Consider the following 20,154-nt stretch of genomic DNA (forward strand, 5'->3'; position numbering starts at 1 on the left):
ATATATTTATGCATAGATGTTTTCTTTGGGTGATTTTGGGGGAATTTTTTTCTTATGGGTGATTTTTGATCATAATGCTTTATATATTTTATATTTCTCATATTTTCTATAATAAGCATTAAAAAAATCAAGGGGGAGAAGTCTCTGTGAAATGTGTTATGATGGACCCAAATAAATTCAGAAATTAACTTTAGGAGTCAAAGGGTCACATCGCTAGCACAACCTGTCACTTTGAAAGATTCAGGACATACATGATATGTGCACCAAAACTCACCGTGAGGTTGAGGACAGAGGTCATCAGGCCACACGGCTGTGGTTGGGCTCATTTGGTGGGTGAGATCACCTGGCTCTTTGCTGTGTGACACTGGGTACAGCCTGTCCCTGGTAGGTCTCAGTTTCCTATCTGTACAATGGTAGGGTGGGAGGAGGGTCAGATTAATAATCCTGGAGGGGCTTGGCAGATCTTGGCTAGGCAGTAACTCTTCTTTAATTAATTTATTTATTTTTAAATTTAATTTTATTTTTAAAAATATTTATTTATTTTGGCTGCACTGCGTCGGGATCTTTGTTGCGGCACGCGAGATCTTTAGTTGCGGCATGTGCACTTTTCGTTGCTGCACGCATGTGGGATCAAGTTCCCCGACCAGGGATCGAACCCCGGCCCCCTGCGTTGGGAGCGCGGAGTCTTACCCACTGGATCACCGGGGAAGTCCCGGTAACTCTGTTCTTGAAGAAGAGAATTTGACTTTGCCTGGTGACACTGCCGAGAGGGACGGAGCGCTGGGATCTGCAGGTTCCAGGTTCCGGCTCCTTACCTGCTGAGAGACCAGTGCACAGACCCCGTTACCTATTCACGACCACCACACTGCCCTGCCTTGGCCCTGCTTCCTGGCCACCCTCTCTTCCCATCACCCCTGGGCCCACCCAGCTGCGGCTAGTTTGCCTGCTCAAGCTTTAGGCTTTCTGCTCTGGAGGAGCAGGAAGGGGAGGACCCTAGGCTTTGGAGCTGTTTAGTGGAGGCATGAATTCAAAAGCCTTTGGGGAGCCCCACCTGCCTATGGAGAGGTTGTCTACCCCCTCTCGGGCCCTCTCTATGGGACAATTTTGTGATGGTTTGGCTCTCAGGTCCGAGCTACCCTGATGGTCTGAAGGCATTGAGGCCACTTCCTGGTGTGGGGCATCCCCGCCCCCTAAGCCCACACTCAGCTGTGGGCTGAAGTTCACGACCACATCTGCGCAGTATCAACTGCTCAGCCTTGATAAGGCCTCCTGTGCTCAGAATCCTTTCCCAGAAGCTGATGGTTTATGGTAATACTGCCTGGGCTCCTCCGAAAGTTTTGCTTTCGGTCTGGAGCAAGTCACAGGGTCCTCCCTCCCAGGTGCCTTCTCAAGGGTGGGGCTGGAAGCCTAAGAGCTGCCTGGGAGATTGATTTTCCTTCATACCCAGGCATAAACTGGACTTCACGCTTCCAGGAAAGACAGTGAGTGAGTCTCCTCTCTCTGTCAGTTGCCCTGAAGCCCTGCCTGGGCTGCTGCCTCTGGACTGTGACATCTTCAGCGCACCTTGAATAGCAGGGCCGGTCTTGGGTAGGGGGCAGAGGCAGCTGCCCTGGACATGGTGGAGCTGGCTGGGAAAGGTGTCCCCAGAAAGCCCCCCTTCCTGATGAGGGCCTGTTTCTCCTCAGTATTCAACAGGTGCACGGAAAGACGGTTTCTTTGAAGAGCACGGAGAAACTAGGCAGGGTCCAGAGACTCCGAGGCTCCAGGTGAGGCCCCTCTCCCGATCAGATATACATACTGGTTGGGGGTGGGAAGCCCTCTGGAGGTGACCTGTTCGAAAGGGGGCCTTAAGGCTGCGTCAGGGGGTTAGGTTGGGCATAGGCTGCCCGGGGCCTCTTCCTCCCACTCCCAGGCCTGTCCCAGCGCACTGGGACCTAGCAGGGTCCAGGCTTCTCGGGTTACCAGCCTCCTCCCTGCCCACCTGTCCTCAGGCCAACCTGGCCGGGGCAAAAGTTTGCATTTCAGCACCAGCCCCTCTCCGCCAGCCCTGGTAGCTTCCGTCAGGTCAGGTGAGTCTGCCCAGCCCCTCACTGCAGAGCTGCAGGGCCGGGGAGAGGGCAGTCCTGCTGGGATCATGGCCCATGGCCAGGCCCTGGAGCCGTGAGGCTGACGCCCCCACCCCACCTGCTCCCCATCCCTGTGCCTCCTGCTCATTCACTCTGCGGTCCGCTCCTCTGCTTGCGCCTAGGTCAGAAAAACGGGAGAGGGCTTTTGACACTCAGGGGTGGGCAGCTCTGGGACATCGAGGCTCAGGCCGAGCATGCCTCCTGGGGGCGGTTGCTCACAGCTGTCGGGGAAGAGGGCTCTCAGCGACCCCTCCCTGCCTCAGGAGTGCTCCTCCCCAGGGCGAGCTATGCGCTCGCTGTGAAGGGCCCCAGCCTCCAATCTCTGCCCCAAGCTTGTGGCTTGAGGCCAGGACAGAATTGGCACTAAGGATGCATGGGTAGGACTTTGAGGGTTCCTTGTCCCTGGAATGGCATGTCTCCTTTGCAGTATGCACTGGCCAGAAGGCTTGAAGGGTGAAGACATAAAGAAGTGCGGCCGAGATGGGGTAAGTGTGGGGAAGCCGACTTCTCACTGCCCACTGAGAGAGGGGTCCCGGGCTGCCTGAACTTGGTGACTGTTGGCTCCTTGGCCACAGGCCTGTCACCAGGAAACCTAGTGGGTGTCCCCTCCTGGGTGGGAGTTGTGTCCTCTTCCAGCCCTAGGCTGCCCGTCAGGACCTCACGTCACCAGGAGACAAGCTGTGCTTGGAGCTCAGCCCTCCACACCCACTGGCTGCTTACCCACTACTTCATGCTAAGTCACCGCAGGACCCCCACCCCTGTGGCCTTATTTGCTGGTGGCTGGAGCAGGGCCCTCTTGTGGTCCGATCTCCTGGGACTCCTCAGACCCAGCTCGTGTGTTTGCAGACGCTACTGAGAAAATACAACCAGCAATATCACAAGCTGTTTAAGGACATCCCCTTGGAGGAGGTGGTTCTCAAAGGTGAGCTGTCTCCCCGGGTGGCTGGACAGGCGCCTGCAGTGCCCAAGGCCCAGGTCCTCTCCCCTAGAGCTTCCAGGCACAAATCAGATATGGGAACTGGCTGCCCTTTGAACGTGCCCTTTTTTTCTTCAAAAGTGTGAGAAGAATGGGCTGATTTGAGATATGAAGTTGAATTTACAAAAATTTTCTTGAGGAAATGTTGGGGCTTCCAAATCTTATTTCTGTTCTGCTCTTATCAGTGTCTATTCTCTCCTGTTCAGGCCTGCCGGGGAGTGTGTGGGAGCATTTGCACAATCAAGGCCCTCTCTCCCTGGCAGGGCAGGGCAAGGAGTTCTGCCTGTGGAGGTGAACATCCAGGCTTAGGGGACCAGGGCAGAAACCTGCCGGACCTTTTGGGGCATGGATGGAGGCAGAGGAAACATCTAGCAGTCTGGTGGGGTGGGAGCGGTCAGGAGTCACAGGAAAGGATGCTAGGGTACTGGGGGAATGGGTTGCTGGGGCCTGGGATTGGGAAGGGCACTGAGGAGGACAGTCCCCGAGGCTGGACTCTGGACTCCTGAGTGGGAGGACCCAGGCCCCGGGGCTCCCGGGCTGGCCTTGCTCACGGCAGTCTCCTGTGACTTCCCAGTATGCTCCTGCGCCCTCCAGAGGGACCTCCTTCTCCAGGGCCGGCTCTTCATCTCCCCCAACTGGCTCTGCTTCCACGCCAGCCTCTTTGGCAAGGATATCAAGGTAGTAATAAGTGGTAAGGGCTGCCACAGCCCAGGGAAGAGACGCCCCTGCCCGGTGGGCGCACCTCAAGTCAGGCCTGTCCCTCCACACGCTGACACTTGGTGAGGCTTCTCACTGTAGGGCATCCCACCTGGTGTCCAGGGCAGCAGCCCCACCCTTCCAAACAGGGGCCCCAGTCTAGACTCCACATCTGGCCTGAGCGGCCTGAACAGTTCACTGCCAAATTATTCTGCCTACGGGTACCTCCAAAATGCCTTCAGAATCAGAGTGGGATGTCACACTTAGGGGGGCCCGAAAGTGGCCACGGTGCATGGTGGCTCAGGGAACTCTGTTACTGCAGTATGGGATTCACCAGGGCAACCATCCTTGACTCCTGGATGATGGGGTGAGAGGCCGGAGCAGCGCGTGCGGCCAAGGGGTGGGGGATAACTGATGGGAGCCTGCGTGAGACGGTGGAGGCTCAGATACTCTCCCACATGGGACCAGACATCTCCACGGTGCTCGTGCTTGGGTCACTGCCAGCTGTGGCTGGCGCCCTAAGCAGGAAGCAAAGGGACTGTGTCCTTGGGGGTGAGTCCTGAGAGAAGAATGCCTCTCCCCCGTCAGGTGGTCATTCCCGTGGTGTCTGTGCAAATGATCAAAAAACACAAGATGGCGCGGCTCCTTCCCAATGGCCTGGCCATCACCACCAACACCAGCCAGAAGGTCAGTGAGATTCTGGGCCAGCGCTCCCTTGTCCTTCTCCCCATTCCAGCTCTAGGAGTCCACAGCTTGACCCTGGCACTCTCCCAAGTCTTTATGTACCTTGCCCCTTTCTATTTTCTTTGTACGTTCTAGTATGTCTTTGTGTCACTGCTCTCCCGGGACAGTGTATATGACATGCTGAGGAGGGTCTGCACCCACCTACAGGTATGAAGCTTGGGGCCAGGGCTGTTGTGGGGGGGCTGGCCCATCTCCCCGGCACAGGAAACGGGGAGTAACGGGCTCAGGCTCAGTGAATCAGAGGCAGTCCTTGGACCATGTGTCTATGCTTGTGAGCCTTTTTGAGGCCACTGGGCCCTTGTGTGTCCCCACGTATAGCCCTCACTTGTGCTTCCTTGGTGCACAGACGGGCAGGAGCATGTGGCCACTTCCCAATATGCCTACAGCTCGCTCTTGCCTATGGTGAGGAAGGGGGAGGGCAGCAGCTTGGGGGAGTATGTTGCCTTGGCTTTGCCCTCTGCTCCAGCATTAACTAGGGATCCCCCTGCAAACTCTGGGAGCTTTAGGCTCTATCTGACCTAAAGTGGCTTATTTGGAGGTAAAGCTCTCTTGGAGAGTGTTAATACCTCCCCATGCCTGACTTTGGCTGTTCCAGATGGACAAGTGATCCCTGTTCCCTTCCCTCCTCAGCCTTCCAGCAAGAAGAGTCTGAGTGCAAGAGAATTTCTAGAGGAACCTGAGTGCGAGTCTCTGGTGAGAGCTGAGGCTGGGAGCAAAAGTGGCTGGCTTGAGATTGCCTGTGGGTCTAAGGCTTCAGGGCCTCCCAGGCAGGAGCCCACAGTGCAGAACTGGGGCAGCAGGCTCAAGAGCCAGTGGCCATGCTGCGTCAGGGGGTCCCCTAGACCCACCACGCTCCATACCATGCAGAGCCACTATGTCCTGGGCAGATGTGCTAACTTCCTGAGCAGAACAGATGCCCAGCCCCCGGAACACTGCCCAGGTTGGACCCTATACCTTCGCGGGTACAGAGCCAGCAGCCCATCCTCTTTCCTTTAGCAGTCAGGAGGGCCTTCAAGGGGCTGGAGATGTCCCTGGGGAAGAGCGCTGAAGGCAGTCAGAACTGAGGCAGGATCCTTTTAGATTGGCCAAGGTCCCAGCTGTTTCTTTTGCTCCTGGGATCCTGGGTAAGCAGAGTTTCTAGAGCAGGGGTGGGGGGTGGAAATGACCCCAGGGTGTTTGAAGTCTACTTGAGTAACTATTAAGCGTTTAGCCAAGCATACAATACGCACAATGCCATGCAGGGGATGGAAGGCGATGTTCCCCTTTTTATTGATGGGGACCTTAAGTCAAGGTCAGTGACATAGGGTTAGAGCCCAGATTAGCAGGAGTCACAACTTATTCCATCTAAGATATACAGTGCCAAGCTGTCTTGGACTCAGCCGATCTGAACATGTACCTGGGATGGCTCATGTCTTAGACTCCACTGTGGTTCTACACTAGCAGTCTTCAAAGACAACATTCCCTGGAAGAGTGGCTGGTCACAGCAAGGGAGCAGATGAGACATGTGATTGCTATGGCAGTGGTTTCCCCGCTTCTGGACACCTGCTTTCATGCTTGCTAGGCATCCATATTGATAATATCTGGAAAGGCTTTGATCAATCTAGCGTGAACCCCTTAGGGCAAGTGAGGTCCCAAGGGCCATGGTGAGACAGCTTCTCCTGCCTTCTCTGCAGGAAGTCCTCATCCCTGAGATGAAGTGGAGAAAAGTGTGCCCTGCCTCCAGGTCCCTGTCCCTCCCAGACAACATCCCTTGTATCCCTCGGGCATCCACGGACTCCACGGATGACTGCTTCCCCTCCAGGAAGCCTCCGGGGTCTGGTGAGTTCAGCGTGCTTGTCCATGGCAACTGCTTCCAAAGACCAGGCTGTCCCGCCTCCCACTTCTGCAAAAAGAGGTCATCACAGCCAGCAGGGCTTCTGAGAGCTGTTTCTTTCTTTCTCCAAATCCATAAGGGAAAGCCAAGAGCCAAAGCGGCTCCAGAGAACATGGGCGGGGGAGTGGGCTGGGGCCCTGCCTTCTGCCCAGGAAGATGCCTAATGCCGTCCTGTTGCAGAGAACGCTGACTATGAGGAGAAGGGGCTGGAGGACGAGCCCCAGAGCAACGGGGAGCAGAGGCTCTGGGATCACGGGCTCCTGAAGGTCTTCCTCGTGCTGTAGGTGGCTGTATGGAGGGTGGTGGGTGTCTGAGTGTTCAGAGCCAGGGCCTTGGTATGTGGGGAGGTCAGTGTCCAGAGCGAGGGGAAGGTTCTGAGTCAACTGCAAGCTCCCGGGTGGCATCTGGCAGCCGTGCAGCAGGCTCTTCTAGAGCAAGATAAAGTATTTCCAGTTTTCATCCTTACAACCCTGTAATTTAGGGTTAAGGCTGTGGAGAGGGGCAAGACGTGAAGCTGTTGAAGAAAGAAAAAGTTGCACAGGATTGGGGAGGAGGAGGGTTGGCAAAATCTGAGAGGCCCATCAGATAGACTAAGGGAGAGCCATGGCCTTCCCGCTGCCCACCATTGGGGTGTTTTCTGGAAACCCAGGCTTGTCTGTAATTCTGCCTAAGTAGAGCAGTGAGCATGGTGGGATGTTTTATGAAGAGCCAGCCCCTGGATTCCCTCACCTTACCTCATCACCTTCCTCTGGCTCTGCTGGCTGGGTTTTGACTGTCAACCTCAGCACTTGCTGGGGGAAGGGCTACCGCCTTAGGGGGTAATCTTAGTGGCCTTGCAGAGGGGGTGTAGGACCAAGGTGGCTGGTCAGAGGGAAGGTGGGCTCAGCTGAAGGACCCAGAACTCCTGCTGGGCTTCAAGGACACCTCCATGGGGACGAGTCTCAGGACCCCCATGTGGCCTCTGGGAAAAAAGATGCCTAGGTCTAGAACGTAACTGCAGGCAAAAGGTTCTTTAATTCTTCCAACGGCAGGAACTAGTTTAGTCCCACTCCTATTTTGGGGGATTCTGTAAAAATGCCCCTTTTCTAGAAGAGAGATTCAATTCCTCCTTACCCCTCTTTCTCCAGGACCTGCTTCTTGGTCATGTCTTCATCGTACCTGGCGTTCCGCATCTCCCGGCTAGAACAGCAGTTATGCTCCCTGAATTGGGACGGCTCAGTCCCTGGGCACAGGTGATGCCCTTTCTCTTTCTCATGCTTCTGGGATTGAGGGTTAAGGACAGCAGCCAAAACCTATGGCCAGGCTGCTTGTTAGTCTGGCTGGTCTTGGCCTTGCCCTTGAGCTGGCTTGATGGCCCTCAGCAAGGTTGGGCAGGGTACACAGATCCCACCTGGACCCCCTCTCACGGGTGGACAAAGTCTTCACTGACTCATCTGTCTGCCTTCTAGGCCCTTTGTCTGACCTGGTCATCTCTCCTGTGTGCAGGTAACAGCCACTTGGCCTTTGTCCCCACTCCTCCAAGAAGAATGCTCTGGGTGCTGAGGTGCCACCAACAATCCGCTGGGTTTACGCTGCTGCCGTGCTGAGACTGAGTCTGAAAGAAAATATTCCGGATCCCTTCTCCTCCCCCCAACTCTTCTCCCTCCTGTAATGAGTGATCTTTAGTACCTGTTTACAAAGCTCCTACAATTTTGGGACTCGGACAAAAAGCCAGATTTTTGGATCTAGCTGAGGAATTCTGTACACTAAGCCTTAGCAACCACTTAAATGAAAAGAAGATTTTAACTTGTTCCTTGGAAGCAGCTCTGACATACAGGAAGAGCACGTGGGGCCGCTGCAAGGGACAACGGCCACGCTTTGATACCTGTCACTTGGCTCACTCCAGTGGTGGGACAGAGGCCAGAACCCAAACCACCAGTGTGGGCTCCGCTCTCTCCCAGCATACTGTGCTCTCACTTGGATGCCTGAGTCCCTGATTTGGGGCCCAAAGGACTTCTCTGCAGTCAGCCAGGGACCCATGCAGGGGAGACTGGAGGGAGTGAGGTAAGCTATGAATGAGGAGAGGAGGGCCTGTGGCCAGGATTCCAGCAAGAGGAGCGTTCACACTGTGCAGAGGCTCTGTTCTGGCCCCTCATGAGGAGGCTGGCTGAATCTGAGAGGACACTACCTGCAGCCGGGGACTGTGGCAGTGGCTGTGAAGGAGAATAGAGGTCCAGCATTTCTGTGTCCTCAGCTGCTATTTCCTGGTGAGACAGGTGGAACAGGGCCTTTTGACCACTGTGGTCGCAGACCAGGTACTGGATCTTTCCCTGGTGTGCTCAAACATTTCCAAGGTGCCCCAGGTGGGAAGTGGGGGATGGGAGGGGCAGTGGCTTTGATCTGAGGTCTTGCTTTGTACTCTCTGCCTGACTGCCTGGATTTTGGGTGTGGCCAATGGCAGCCTGTCGGGCTTGGCTGGGCACTGGGCACGATGGTGCTGGGCCACCGCAGGGCAGAGCTCACCATGTCACCTGCAGGCCATGCAGGAGGGTCCTCCACTCCACGGGCTCTGTTCTTCATGAGTATAATGGAGGTGTCCAAGGTGGGCCTGGGACAGTGCAGGGACCAGGCCAAGGGGGTCTGTCTGATACCTTTGGGGACAAGAGAGGTAGAGGATAGGAAGAGTGGCCATGGTAGTGGCTTTGCCTTAGAGATTCTTCCTTCTCTGTCAAGGTCTCCTCAATTCTAAAAGCTTCTCTGTGCCTTAAAACTCTGGCCTGTCCTCTCTGGGACTCCGAAATGCTAAGAGAGTGCCTTTGTAGGTTCTGGAAAGGGCTTAGTGAGGAGGCCAGATGTATCAGGGAAAGTCACTGGCGATGGGGTGGGTGGTGTCAGAAAGAGCCACTTTTTCCCTCTTCAGACACCTGAGAGGTTAACTAGGGAGAAATCCAGGTGGAAGTTATTTACTGTGGAGCTGTGACTGTCCTATTTATGACAAACCCAATTGAAGACTGGAGGGACTGACAGGAGGTGACAACTTCCTAAACTCAGACTGGAGGTCTCTTCATTCTCTCCCCATCCCAGGTTCTAGGATTTGGCTTAGAGCCTGGCCTTGTGGGATACCTGCACTAAATCTGTATGTCTCAGGTGAAACTCACTGCTCCATTCTCCCCACATTGCCACACCAGATGAATGCCCGTCCTTTTTTGGGAACCAGCCCCCTTAATCACTTCTTTTCCATAAGATTTTCAGGGAAATAATCCTACTTGCCCCAGCACCTCCCCTCCCTGGTCCTTGCTGAAGGGCAGGGAGAACAGGTCCATTCTCTGAGACTTGCTGGGTTGAGCCAGAGGCCATGAGAGGTGCCAAGTCTCCAGTCTCCATGCCCCAGGCTCAGAGACGGCAAGAGGCGTGCAGTAGAGTAGGTGGCTTTGGAGGCCCTCTTGGGGTCCAGGGCTTTGAGTGATAGGAGTGTGTGCCTGTCCCTCTTGGAGGGCTCTCTGTTTCTCCCTTCTGTCCCCCAGTCTGGTCCTCTGGCCAGCGTACCTTCTGTTGTGCTCATTTATAAACCATGTGTATTTATAAAACCTGCTTGCATTGGAGGATGCTCCTCTAATTCCCTGAGAATTTGGTTCAACTATCCTTCAGTTGTTCCACTATGACGTTGAAAATATTTTTAAATAAAAAATCCAATTTTTCTGGTGTCCCATGGTATGGGAAATTCACTTTTATCTTTTGACTACGCATTAAAAGTGCTCTTTACTGACATATTTGGCACGAAGGAGACTAACGGAGCCAAAGTCATTCCCAGAATCCCAAGTACTTTGCACATCTCATAGGACTTTAGCTGAGCTGACTCATACTTCAGGCATATGGGGAATGGTAAGGATGGCCACAGCACACCACCATAGCCTCCTCCCTCTGTTGGATGGACACTGAGAATGCTTCCCTGTTTCTCCTGGGCAACTCTAAAGCAGTGTCCCTGGTTCAACTAGTACTGTGCTCCTGACTCAGGAATTAAAGTCTGGAACTCAGAGCTAGAAAACCCCTGTGTCCTTTTCTATGACATCAAGCCTAGATTATGGAGGTTAAATTCCAATTTGGGCCACGTCACCTTACTTTCTCTCTGGGAGGCCCCCTCTAGTAGTGATTCGTTCGTTCAGTAAATGCTGAGCCCAGACTATGAGCTGGTACTAAGCTAGGCACTGAGGATAGAGCAGTGAACATGTCAGGCAATATCTCTGCATCCCCCATGGCACTTGCATTCCACGTAAACATAAGTTCCAAGTAAATCGTGAACAAACAAGGTAATTCCAGATTGTGGTTAAGTTCCATGAAGGAAAGAAACAGTGATACAAGATACAGTAAACAGGGAGGTGGCTTTGGATGGGTGGTCAAGAAATGTTCTCTGAAGTGAGATTTAAGCTGGTGCTTAAAGGATGAGGAGCCAGTCATGGAAGGAACTGGGAAAAGGGTCGGCAACTGTGAAAGGTAGGAAAGAACGCATATGTCTCTGTGGAACAGAGAGACCATCTGCATGAGTCTAGGATACTAGTCAGTGGGAGAGTGACATGAAAAGAGGTTGGAAAGGGCAACTCAGCAACAACAAAACAACCTGTTTAAAAGTCGGTAAAGGACTTGAATAGACATTTCAACATCACTAGTCATTAGGGAAATGCAAATCAAAACCACAATTAGATACCACTTCATATCCATTAGGATGGCTACTATCAAAGAAATGGAAAACAAAAGTGTTACTGAGGATGTGGAGAAATTGGAACCCTTATGCACTATTGGTAGGAATGTAAAATGGTGCAGCCACTGTGGAAAACAGTATGGCAGTTCTTCAAAAAATTAAAAACGATTACCACATGATCCAGTAATTCCAATTCTGCGTATATACCCACAAGAATTGAAAATGAGGGCTTGAAGAGCTATCTGTACACCCATGTTCATAGCAGTGTCAGTCACAATCAGCCAAAAGGTGGAAGCAACCCAAGTATCTATCGAGAGGTGAATGGATAAACAAAATTTGGTGTATACATGCAATGGAATATTCAACCTTCAAAAAATAGTCTTGACATATGCTACAACATGGATAAACCTTGAAGACATTATGCTAAGTGAAGTAAGCCAGTCACTAAAAGACAAATGCTGTATGTCTCTACATATATGAGGTACCTATGGTAGTCAGATTCATAGAAACAGAAAGCAGAATGGTGGTTGCCAGGAGCTATGGGGAAGGGAAATGGGAGTTATTGTTTAATGTGTACAGAGTTTCAGTTTTGCAAGATAAACAGAGTTCTGGAGATGGTGATGATTGTTGGACAATAATGTGAATGTACCTCACACTGTGGAACTATACGCTTAAAAATGATTAAGATGATAAGGCTTCCCTGGTGGCGCGGTGGTTAAGAATCCGCCTGCCAATGAAGGGGACACGGGTTCGAGCCCTGGTCCAGGAAGATCCCACATGCCGCGGAGCAACTAAGCCCGTGCATCACAACTACTGAGCCTGCGCTCTAGAGCCCGTGAGCCACAACTACTGAGCCCACACACCTAGAGCCCATGCTCCACAAGAGAAGCCACCGCAGCGAGAAGTCCGCGCACAGCAACGAAGAGTAGCCCCCGCTTGCCGCAACTAGAGAAAGCCCGCGCACAGCAACGAAGACCCAACACAGCCAAAAATAAATTAATTAAAAAAAAGATTAAGATGATAAATTTTATATGTATTTTGCCACAATAAAAAAAATAAGAGGTTGGAGAGGTAGGCAGGAGAAGGGAATTTGGATTTTATACATTCCCTGGGTACTGCATCTCAGGTCTGAAAGTTTGGAGCTGGCAGAATCAGTGGTTACTGAAACCAAGTGCTTTCTTTTGCTAGAGAAAATAAACACGTGGATGTAATATGAAGAAAAATATGGCTGAATTTCTACATACTATCACACACCTCCTTTTCACTATTCCCAGGGAGTGGTTCATAGCAGCAGCATCACAGTGAGGGCATATCATATTTTTTAAGTTCAGCTAACTTTATAAGGGAGAAACAACAGCCCTAAACTGGGAGAAACGGAGGTATATATATTTTATGTGGGAGCCTCAGTTTGCAACATGGGCTTTAGCCAGATGAGGAAGAGTCGTGAGAGTGGGCAGAAGTTCTCGTGAAAAAGGCATTCAGGAGTGAGGGGGGCTCTGGGAGAACTGCATCCTACCAGAGACATCCTGGGAGTAAGGACCTGCCCCCACTCCCAGGCGCCCACCCAGCCAGCCCTGGCCCTCTCACCTGGTGGCCATGCCGTTAGGACACCTATCGAGCTAGGTGAGGTGGTGACCCTGTGCTGCTCCTCTCTCCTAGCAGCTGCACTGCAGAATCAGGGCATCCTAGGGCAGAGAAGCTTTTCAGAGAAGGCTCTCCTGTCAGCCTCAGGCTGGGACAGGCCAGACCCCTAGGCAGATCTCACTCTGGGGGGTGTGGGGGGTGGGGGGTGTGGAGGTGAGATGCCACTGGGCCACTAGGTGGCAGCAAAGTCCAGCAGGAACTGGAGCCAAGGCAGTGAGAGACAGACTTCTCTCTTCTTGCTCAAAGAAAGCACCCCCCCCCCCCGCCCCGCCCCGCTGTCCCCAGGCCCTGGCAGTGGCAGAAGGGAAGCTGGGCAGGCTCCCAAGGCCATTTCTCCCCGGTGCCCTTTGGTTCTTTCTCTCCTCTCCCCTCTTCTATCATACCCCAGGGGAAAGGCCTGAGGTGATTATGAGAGGAAAGCATTCCCAAGGACTCTGCAGATCTCCTGAGGTCTGGTCAGTCAGAAGGCAGAAGTGGCTGGTGTGAAGAACAAGTGTGGTGTGTGTGTGGTGTGGGGGGTGTGTGTGTGTGGTGCGTGCGTGGTGTGTGTGGTGTGTGTGTGGGGTATGTGTGTGGTGTGTGGTGTGTGTGGTGTGGGGTGTGTGTGTGTGGTGCGTGCGTGGTGTGTGTGGTGTGTGTGTGGGGTGTGTGGTGTGTGTGTGTGGTGTGTGTGGTGTGTGTGGTGTGGTGTGTGTGTGGTGTGGGCTCTGGGGGTGAGTGAGGAGCTCAGCTTCCAACAGGGGCACAGAAACCCCAGGCTTTCCCCGGCTCTGCCCTTGTTGTCAGTAGCATCTTCTCTTACCCAGGGCACAGAATTGCAGAAACCTGGATTCTGCAAGGTGTGATTTCACTCTTTCTCCTCCTACCTTCATTTAGAGATAAGGGGCTGGACCCCAGAGCAGAGAGGATTCAAATTTAACGGTTACATGGCTACATACGCTTTGCCCATGAAAGTGAGGGGGAGGGAGGTGTTTAAGCCTCTGAAACGATAATCCAGAGTAACCCGAGTTTATCCTCTGTGTGCCTGACCTCCACAGAGCCAAGAAGCACCTGGCGCCCAGCAGGCCCTGCTGGCTGGTCCTCCTTCGCGTTGGCAGGGCTCCTTGCCTTCCCGGAATGTGTTCCTTCTTGTTTGCCACTCAGTGCCTGGCCCAAAGCCAAACCTGGGCTGCTCAGAATACCATGCCCCACTCACTTCTCTCACAGGATCCGAGACAAGGCTCTCTTCCGCTTGGGGAAAGGCCAGGCCCGCGCTGCAGCCTCATCCTACTGGTGCTGCCTTCTCTAAGGACATCATGCTCTCCAGTGGCTGAGGGCAGAAGCACTTAGGCAGGATGCAGCTGGCACCGTGGCAAAGCAGAGAGTGGCATATTGACATCTTATCCTTTTGGCAGCCTTCTAAATTGGGCCAGAGTGGGCAAAGTGTTACTCACAAGCTGTTCATTAACTTGTTAAATGCAGAAAGGTTGGCTTAGGCTCCACTTTGGGAAAATGTGACACCCACTGCTCCTGGATTCACTCTAGCATGAAGGAGTGTTAATTGGTGTAGGATTTCTGATGGAAGTTTTTCTTTGCTGTTAGTTCCAAATACCAGGCTGGTCTGAATGCATGCTCTCTCCAGTCTGTAATTACATTTAAAAGATTTATTAAGCACTTGCTATGGACTCCTGAATGTATGCTTCTATAGATACTATGATTCTGTAATTTTCTGAGCAATAAACTGGGTACCAGGCCCTATGCAAGGTACTTTTTATGCTCATTTGACTCTCACAACAAGGAACTCTCAATACAACAATATGGTTTTCACACCTTACGCTGTGGAAACTGAGATCGATAGGCCAGAAATACAATATGGACCCCTTCAAAGAGTTTATTGAGGAGACAAAATAGAGGGAATAGCTGTATAACGGTGTAGACATGTGAGCCCTGATATGTACAGAAGGGGGTGGCATAGACTGACTCAGTGGCAAGGGGTGTGCCACACGTGTGGACTTCAGAGGGTAAGAGTTGGATCAGAGGAGAGCTGTGGGGAGGGTCCTCACCGGTTGTGTGTTTGGGGGGTTAACGTCAGTAAAAGGATGGTAGTGTGAAGGATGGTGCCAATGAAAGCTTAGGAGAAGCAGAGTTCCTGCTAGGGAATGGATACATTAAGTGTGCAAAACACCTCAGGATCTAAACGCCAGGATGAGAAGGAGAGACTTGATCTTTCAGGCAATGAAGAGCTATGGGGGCTACTGGAACTTAGGAGTGATGGATAAATGTGACGGTTTAGGAATGCTGGTTTGGCAATGGGGCACAAGGTAGATTAAAAGTCCGCCAGAATAGTCTAGATGGCGGTTTCTCAACCTCAGCACTACTGCCATTTTGGGCTGCGTAATCCTTTGTTATGGGGGGTTTGTCCTGTGCATTGGTGGGTGCTCGGCCACATCCTTGGCCCACCTGATGCCAGTAGCACCTCCCACCTGTCACCCTGTGACAACCAAAAACATCTCCAGACATTGCCAAATGTCCCCTGGGGGACACAGTGGCCCATGATTGAGAATCATTAGTCTAGAAGGCAGGAGGTAAGGGCTTGGACCTCAGAATGTTGGCAGGTATTTTCAGAACCAACTGCATCAATCTACTGACTTTTAGAATAGCTGACAAAAGTAAAAATGATTTCCTTGCCACAGGAAATTCGTCATCAATGCCAAAGAACTTAATGGCCTAAACTTAATGGCCTAAAGAGGCTCAGAAGTAGATCATTCTGCATATTAGAAACCTCTAGAGGATACACCAAAACTACAGATAATGTGCTCATTAGCAAGAAAGTGGCTGATATCAGGATTTCTCTCTCTACCTGCTCACCCCCAAGTCACATCTTACTCAACCACTGCTTTGAATAAGGAATGTCCAATCTGTCCACAGGCAGAAAAGCTACTGATCTGTAATTTTGCTAGGCTTGCATTCACCTTTTTAACATTTTGTTTTTGGCAGTTGGTAGAGTGGATGGATACAGCCTGGCCTGCAATGAAGAACTATGATTTACCAAGATGTATCTTTGTCTAAAGCAGGAATCAGTGAAGATCAGATAAGACCACCGTAAGAACTTTGGCTTTTACTCTGAATGAAACGAGAGACAAAGGAGTGAATAATACGCTTTAATTACATAGGCTTTAAAAGGATCTTTGTTGGCTGTGAGGCAGGGAAAGGTGGAAGCAGGGAGGTCAGTTAGGAGACTTTGGGGTGATTGTGTTGAGAGATGACAGAGGCTCTGACTCAGGTGGTAGAAGCAGAGATGGTGGAAATGGGCAGATTCTGGATATATTCTGATGGTAAAAACAACAGAATTTCCTGTCAAATTAGAGATGGAGGATAACAGAAAAAGAGTCATAAAGGATGACTCATGTTTTATGGCTTGAGAGGATGGACAGAGCTGCCATCAACTGAGATGAAGAAAGCCATGAGTGGTGTATTTTTTGGGAGGAAGACCAGAAATGTACCATTGAACATGTAAAGTCTGAGATGAGTTTTAGACATATAAGTGGGGATGTCAAGTGGGCAATAGATATATGTGTCTGGAGTTCAGGAGAGAAGTCTAGGAAATACAAATCTGGGAACTGTCAACATATGGACGGTATGTAGTAGCAAGAGGCTGGATGAGATCACCAAGGACTGAGTGTCCGTTGATAGAGGAAAGTATGGATGACTGAGCCCTGTGGCACACTGTGATCAAGAGATCAGGAAGAAAAGGAGGAACTAGCAAAGGAAACTGATGAGTGCCTGATAAAGCACAAGGAAACCCAGAAGAGTCTGGTGTTCTGGAAGGTAATTACCATACGGCAAGGAGGAGACTGACAAATGCTGCTAATAAACCAAATTTCTTTTACTGTGGCTCAACAAAATTTCTTTTCCACTTGAATATAACCCAGAAGTTTCTAACCTGGACAACTCCAAACAATTTAGTGTTTAGGGTTATTCTTTCAGTACAAAAATGGCCCGAGTCCCATTTCCAACCACTATGGTCAGTCCTGAGACTCAATTTCTGCAAGAGTTTCCAAGGTTGCTTCTGTGTCTCCTGGGTTAGACCACGATGCAGTCTGCTTGTACTGTCTCCTGTTCCTTTAGCTATTGCCTTCTTGCCCATGATGTGCCACTCCTCATCCTTCATTCCTCCAAATGATCCACCACCAAGATAATCAGATGTATCCAAATTGCATGAAAGATTTAGAGTTAATGGAAGGCTATGGCACAAAGCGGAAAACAACTTCAAATTCAGTGCACACATGACTGCTTATAGCAATGTGACAGCCATTCTCTCAGGACAGCCACTTCTCACCAGCCATGTCCTCCAGTAGGCCCCTGCCTCCTGCCGTGTTTCTGGCATGTATCCCATCTCAGTTCTTTTTACCAACCTCCCTCTACTTTCTTTCCTAGGCCTCATTCTCTTTTTCTAGGGCATCCAATGAAAATTCAGATTTCTTTCATCTTATTATTTGGAGTAACTGATCTCTCTTTGTATCCTCCTGGCCCACTTAGGCTAAACCCAGAGAGTTGACCTTTCTCAACCAAAAAGGTCCATCAAGATATTTACTTCAACAAAACAACAAGCTCTCTAGCAATAAATTATGCGACACTCCTGAAGTCAGAAAAGCTACATTCAGTTTTTGTTTTTAATAGTAGTTTTTCCTTTTGGGTAAATAAAACAGAAAAAAAAGCATTACCACTAATAAACCATACAGCAGTGTATCACAGTGGTTAAGAGTAGAGGTTCTGGAATCAGCACATCTACATTTAAACCTCATTAATTCACTTGGGCAACTCTAAGCTTTAGTCTTCTCATCTCTAAAAGGGGGACAATAGTAGCATCTACCCTAGAGCTTTATGGTTTTATTAAGTTGGAAATTTACATCAAATCCTTAGAAGTCCCTGACACACAGAAAGAGCTCAATAAATGTTAGTTATTATCTATTAAACTTCAAGAAAATTTAAACTTAAATAAGTATAAAACCCAGTGTTGGTATGGCTACACAGAATTAAACATAGATTTTTTTTTTTTTTTTTTTTTTGCGGTACGCGGGCCTCTCACTGTTGTGGCCTCTCCCATTGCGGAGCACAGGCTCCGGACACGCAGGCTCAGTGGCCATGGCTCACGGGCCCAGCCGCTCCGCGGCATGTAGGATCTTCCCGGACCGGGGCACGAACCCGTGTCCCCTGCATCGGCAGGTGGACTCTCAACCACTGCGCCACCAGGGAAGCCCTAAACATAGGTTTTTATTGTACATTATTAATGGCACTTGCACATTGATTCTCTTTTGAGAACTCTCTGGATATCTATATGAAGGGAAATAAATCGCTCATATGCTTTGATGTCTCAACTCCACTTTTGTATTCCTCATGGAGATAATTTGGAATGAAAAAGTTGTTTATGAAGAGTGTTTGCAGCAATGCCATTCATAACAACATCGGAACTAACCAAAAAAAAAAAACACCTAACTTTGGGGAGGAAACGACTCAGAAAGTTATGACCTATTAACCTGTTGTAACCCCAGGTTACCATTAAACATAACAAGTAGACAATGATTAAGGGAGGAAATTGTAAAAAAGCAGAATTAAAATAGTGCTTATGCATGGATTATAACTATGTAAAATGTGAAAATCTCTAAAAAATCAGCAGATAAGTTGAAGAGATGTCCATGGTTAGAGTTCCATGTTTAGCGAGTTCCTTGTTTTCTGTCAGGTTGCTGAAGTTTGTCAAACCCTCCCCCAGCAATAGCTTGGTATTATGCAAGCATGAAAAGCTATGCTGATTAACAGGGCATTTTGATTTCTGCTTTAATACCATGGAAAGATGGGCTTTGTTTTTGATAAATTGCTTCTATATTTGTATTTAGTTATTCAGCGAATAATAACCAGTGTCTATGTGCCAGGCACTATACCAAGCAGCGTGGATTCAGTGGTGATGAGACATCGTCCCTGGCCTCCAGGGCTTCTAGTTCAGTGGCAAGACTGGAAAATCTTGCCACTATAAATCACCTATAATTTTACACCACCAAAAATTATAGGTGATTTGGGCACACTGAAAGGGTTCATGATTCTAGGGTATTGTTTAACAAGGAAAGCAAATTAGTCTGGGGCATCAGGGAAGATTTCCCTGAGGAAGAGATTCCATAGGAATTTCCCTGATGAAGAGTGCTGGAGAGTTAGAGGGGGAGGGAACAGCAAGTAGGAAGGCTTTAAGGGGAGAAAAGAATGTGCTCTGCTGGAGGAACTAAAAGAAGGTCTGCAGAGTTGGGGAACAATAAAATAGGGCAAGAGGGATCTAGCTCATAGAGAGGCAGGAGAAGCAGGAAGAGGCCAGATTGTGCAGAGCTTTATTAAAGATATTGGCAGGATATGAAACCGACTGGGGGATGGACAATATGTGTGAATACTGGAGGACTACTTTACAAGATATTGTGGCAGTCCAGATGAGAGATGATGGTTGCCCGGATGACAGTGGTGGCATTGGTGAGAGAAATCCATGGAGTTAAGGATATTCAAGATGTAGAATCAACACGACTAGGAGATTGGGAAATGTGAAGTGTGTGAGAGAGAGAGACAAGTAAAGGATGACTCCTAGATTTCTGGCTAGAATTGGGTGGGGCAGTGGTGCCATTTCCTGAGGTAGAAAATACTGATAGAGCAGATTTGATGGGGAAAGATGAGTTGAGCTTTGGGATTTGTTGGATTTGAGTTGCCTGTGAAATATCCAAGGGAAGATGTAGGCTGGTAAATGGATATTCAGGCAGAAGTTTGGTAGAGGTCAGGAGAGAAGTATAGGTCTGATGTGCCCAAATCTATCACTGGCCTGGGGAAAGGATGGGAGAGCCTAGGAAGTGTGTACAGAATGAGAAAAGGGATTTGGGAACAAAAACCTGAGAATCTACAGCAAATAGACAAGAAACTGGCAAATAAGAAAGAGTGGTCAAGGAAGTACTAGAAAAACTAGGTATCACATCAATTAAAGGAAGAGTTGTTTGAAAAGGAGGGTTTAATGTTGCTAAGAGGGCTAGTAAAATGAGAACCATTAGTGCTCTTGTTGAGAATTTTTTGTAGAGTGGTGGGCACAGAGTCTAGATTACCGTGGGTTGAGAAGTGGGCAGGAGGTGAGAAACTGACACTTTAGATCTGGCTGTAAAGAGGAAGAAAGCAAAAGGTCAATATCTAGAGAGAGACATGAGGTCATGCTTTTATTTATTTTTAAAGATGGGGAGATTTAATACATATGTACATCTAAATGCTGATGGAAAACAGCCAGTAGAGAGAGGGTCCTGCTGCTGCTGCTGTGTGTGAAGGAACTGTCTGCACAAAAATCCCTGTGCACAGGTGAAGGCATTAGCCATAGCTATGAGGGTCAATGCAATAGACGTGAGGACGGCTCAAAGGTGGGTACAGATAT

At 50.0% G+C, this 20,154-nt stretch overlaps 2 protein-coding genes across 4 annotated transcripts in view; one reads left to right on the forward strand and one right to left on the reverse strand.

Annotated features, from left to right (window-relative positions):
* Positions 1-12,789, forward strand: part of GRAMD2A (GRAM domain containing 2A) — a 38,867-nt gene extending 26,078 nt beyond the window's left edge. Inside the window, exons 2-12 of one of the 3 annotated variants that reach the window (XM_089904226.1) lie at positions 1,686-1,766; positions 2,554-2,611; positions 2,973-3,048; positions 3,677-3,780; positions 4,387-4,485; positions 4,618-4,689; positions 5,173-5,235; positions 6,216-6,360; positions 6,596-6,695; positions 7,543-7,647; positions 7,901-12,788. In XM_089904226.1, the coding sequence (XP_089760352.1) occupies positions 1,686-1,766; positions 2,554-2,611; positions 2,973-3,048; positions 3,677-3,780; positions 4,387-4,485; positions 4,618-4,689; positions 5,173-5,235; positions 6,216-6,360; positions 6,596-6,695; positions 7,543-7,647; positions 7,901-7,904 (907 nt within the window). In that variant the 3' untranslated portion in view covers positions 7,905-12,788. Of the gene's footprint in view, positions 1-1,685; positions 1,767-2,553; positions 2,612-2,972; positions 3,049-3,676; positions 3,781-4,386; positions 4,486-4,617; positions 4,690-5,172; positions 5,236-6,215; positions 6,696-7,542 lie in introns of those variants that run through there. The other 2 variants (XM_089904232.1, XM_089904223.1) reach the window with 2 other exon arrangements.
* SENP8 (SUMO peptidase family member, NEDD8 specific) overlaps positions 829-20,154 on the reverse strand; it is a 54,429-nt gene continuing 35,103 nt past the window's right edge. Inside the window, exons 2-3 of the transcript XR_016391309.1 lie at positions 7,529-9,045; positions 829-6,929 (exon numbers count right to left, since the gene is read on the reverse strand). The gene's annotated coding sequence lies outside the window, so the exon portion shown is untranslated. The remainder of the gene's footprint in view (positions 6,930-7,528; positions 9,046-20,154) is intronic.

The sequence above is a fragment of the Delphinapterus leucas genome, chromosome 2, assembly GCF_059928025.1.
Source record: "Delphinapterus leucas isolate spDelLeu-1000000601 "Yukka" chromosome 2, BTC_Dleu_Yukka2, whole genome shotgun sequence".
Taxonomy (NCBI): Eukaryota; Metazoa; Chordata; class Mammalia; order Artiodactyla; family Monodontidae; genus Delphinapterus; species Delphinapterus leucas.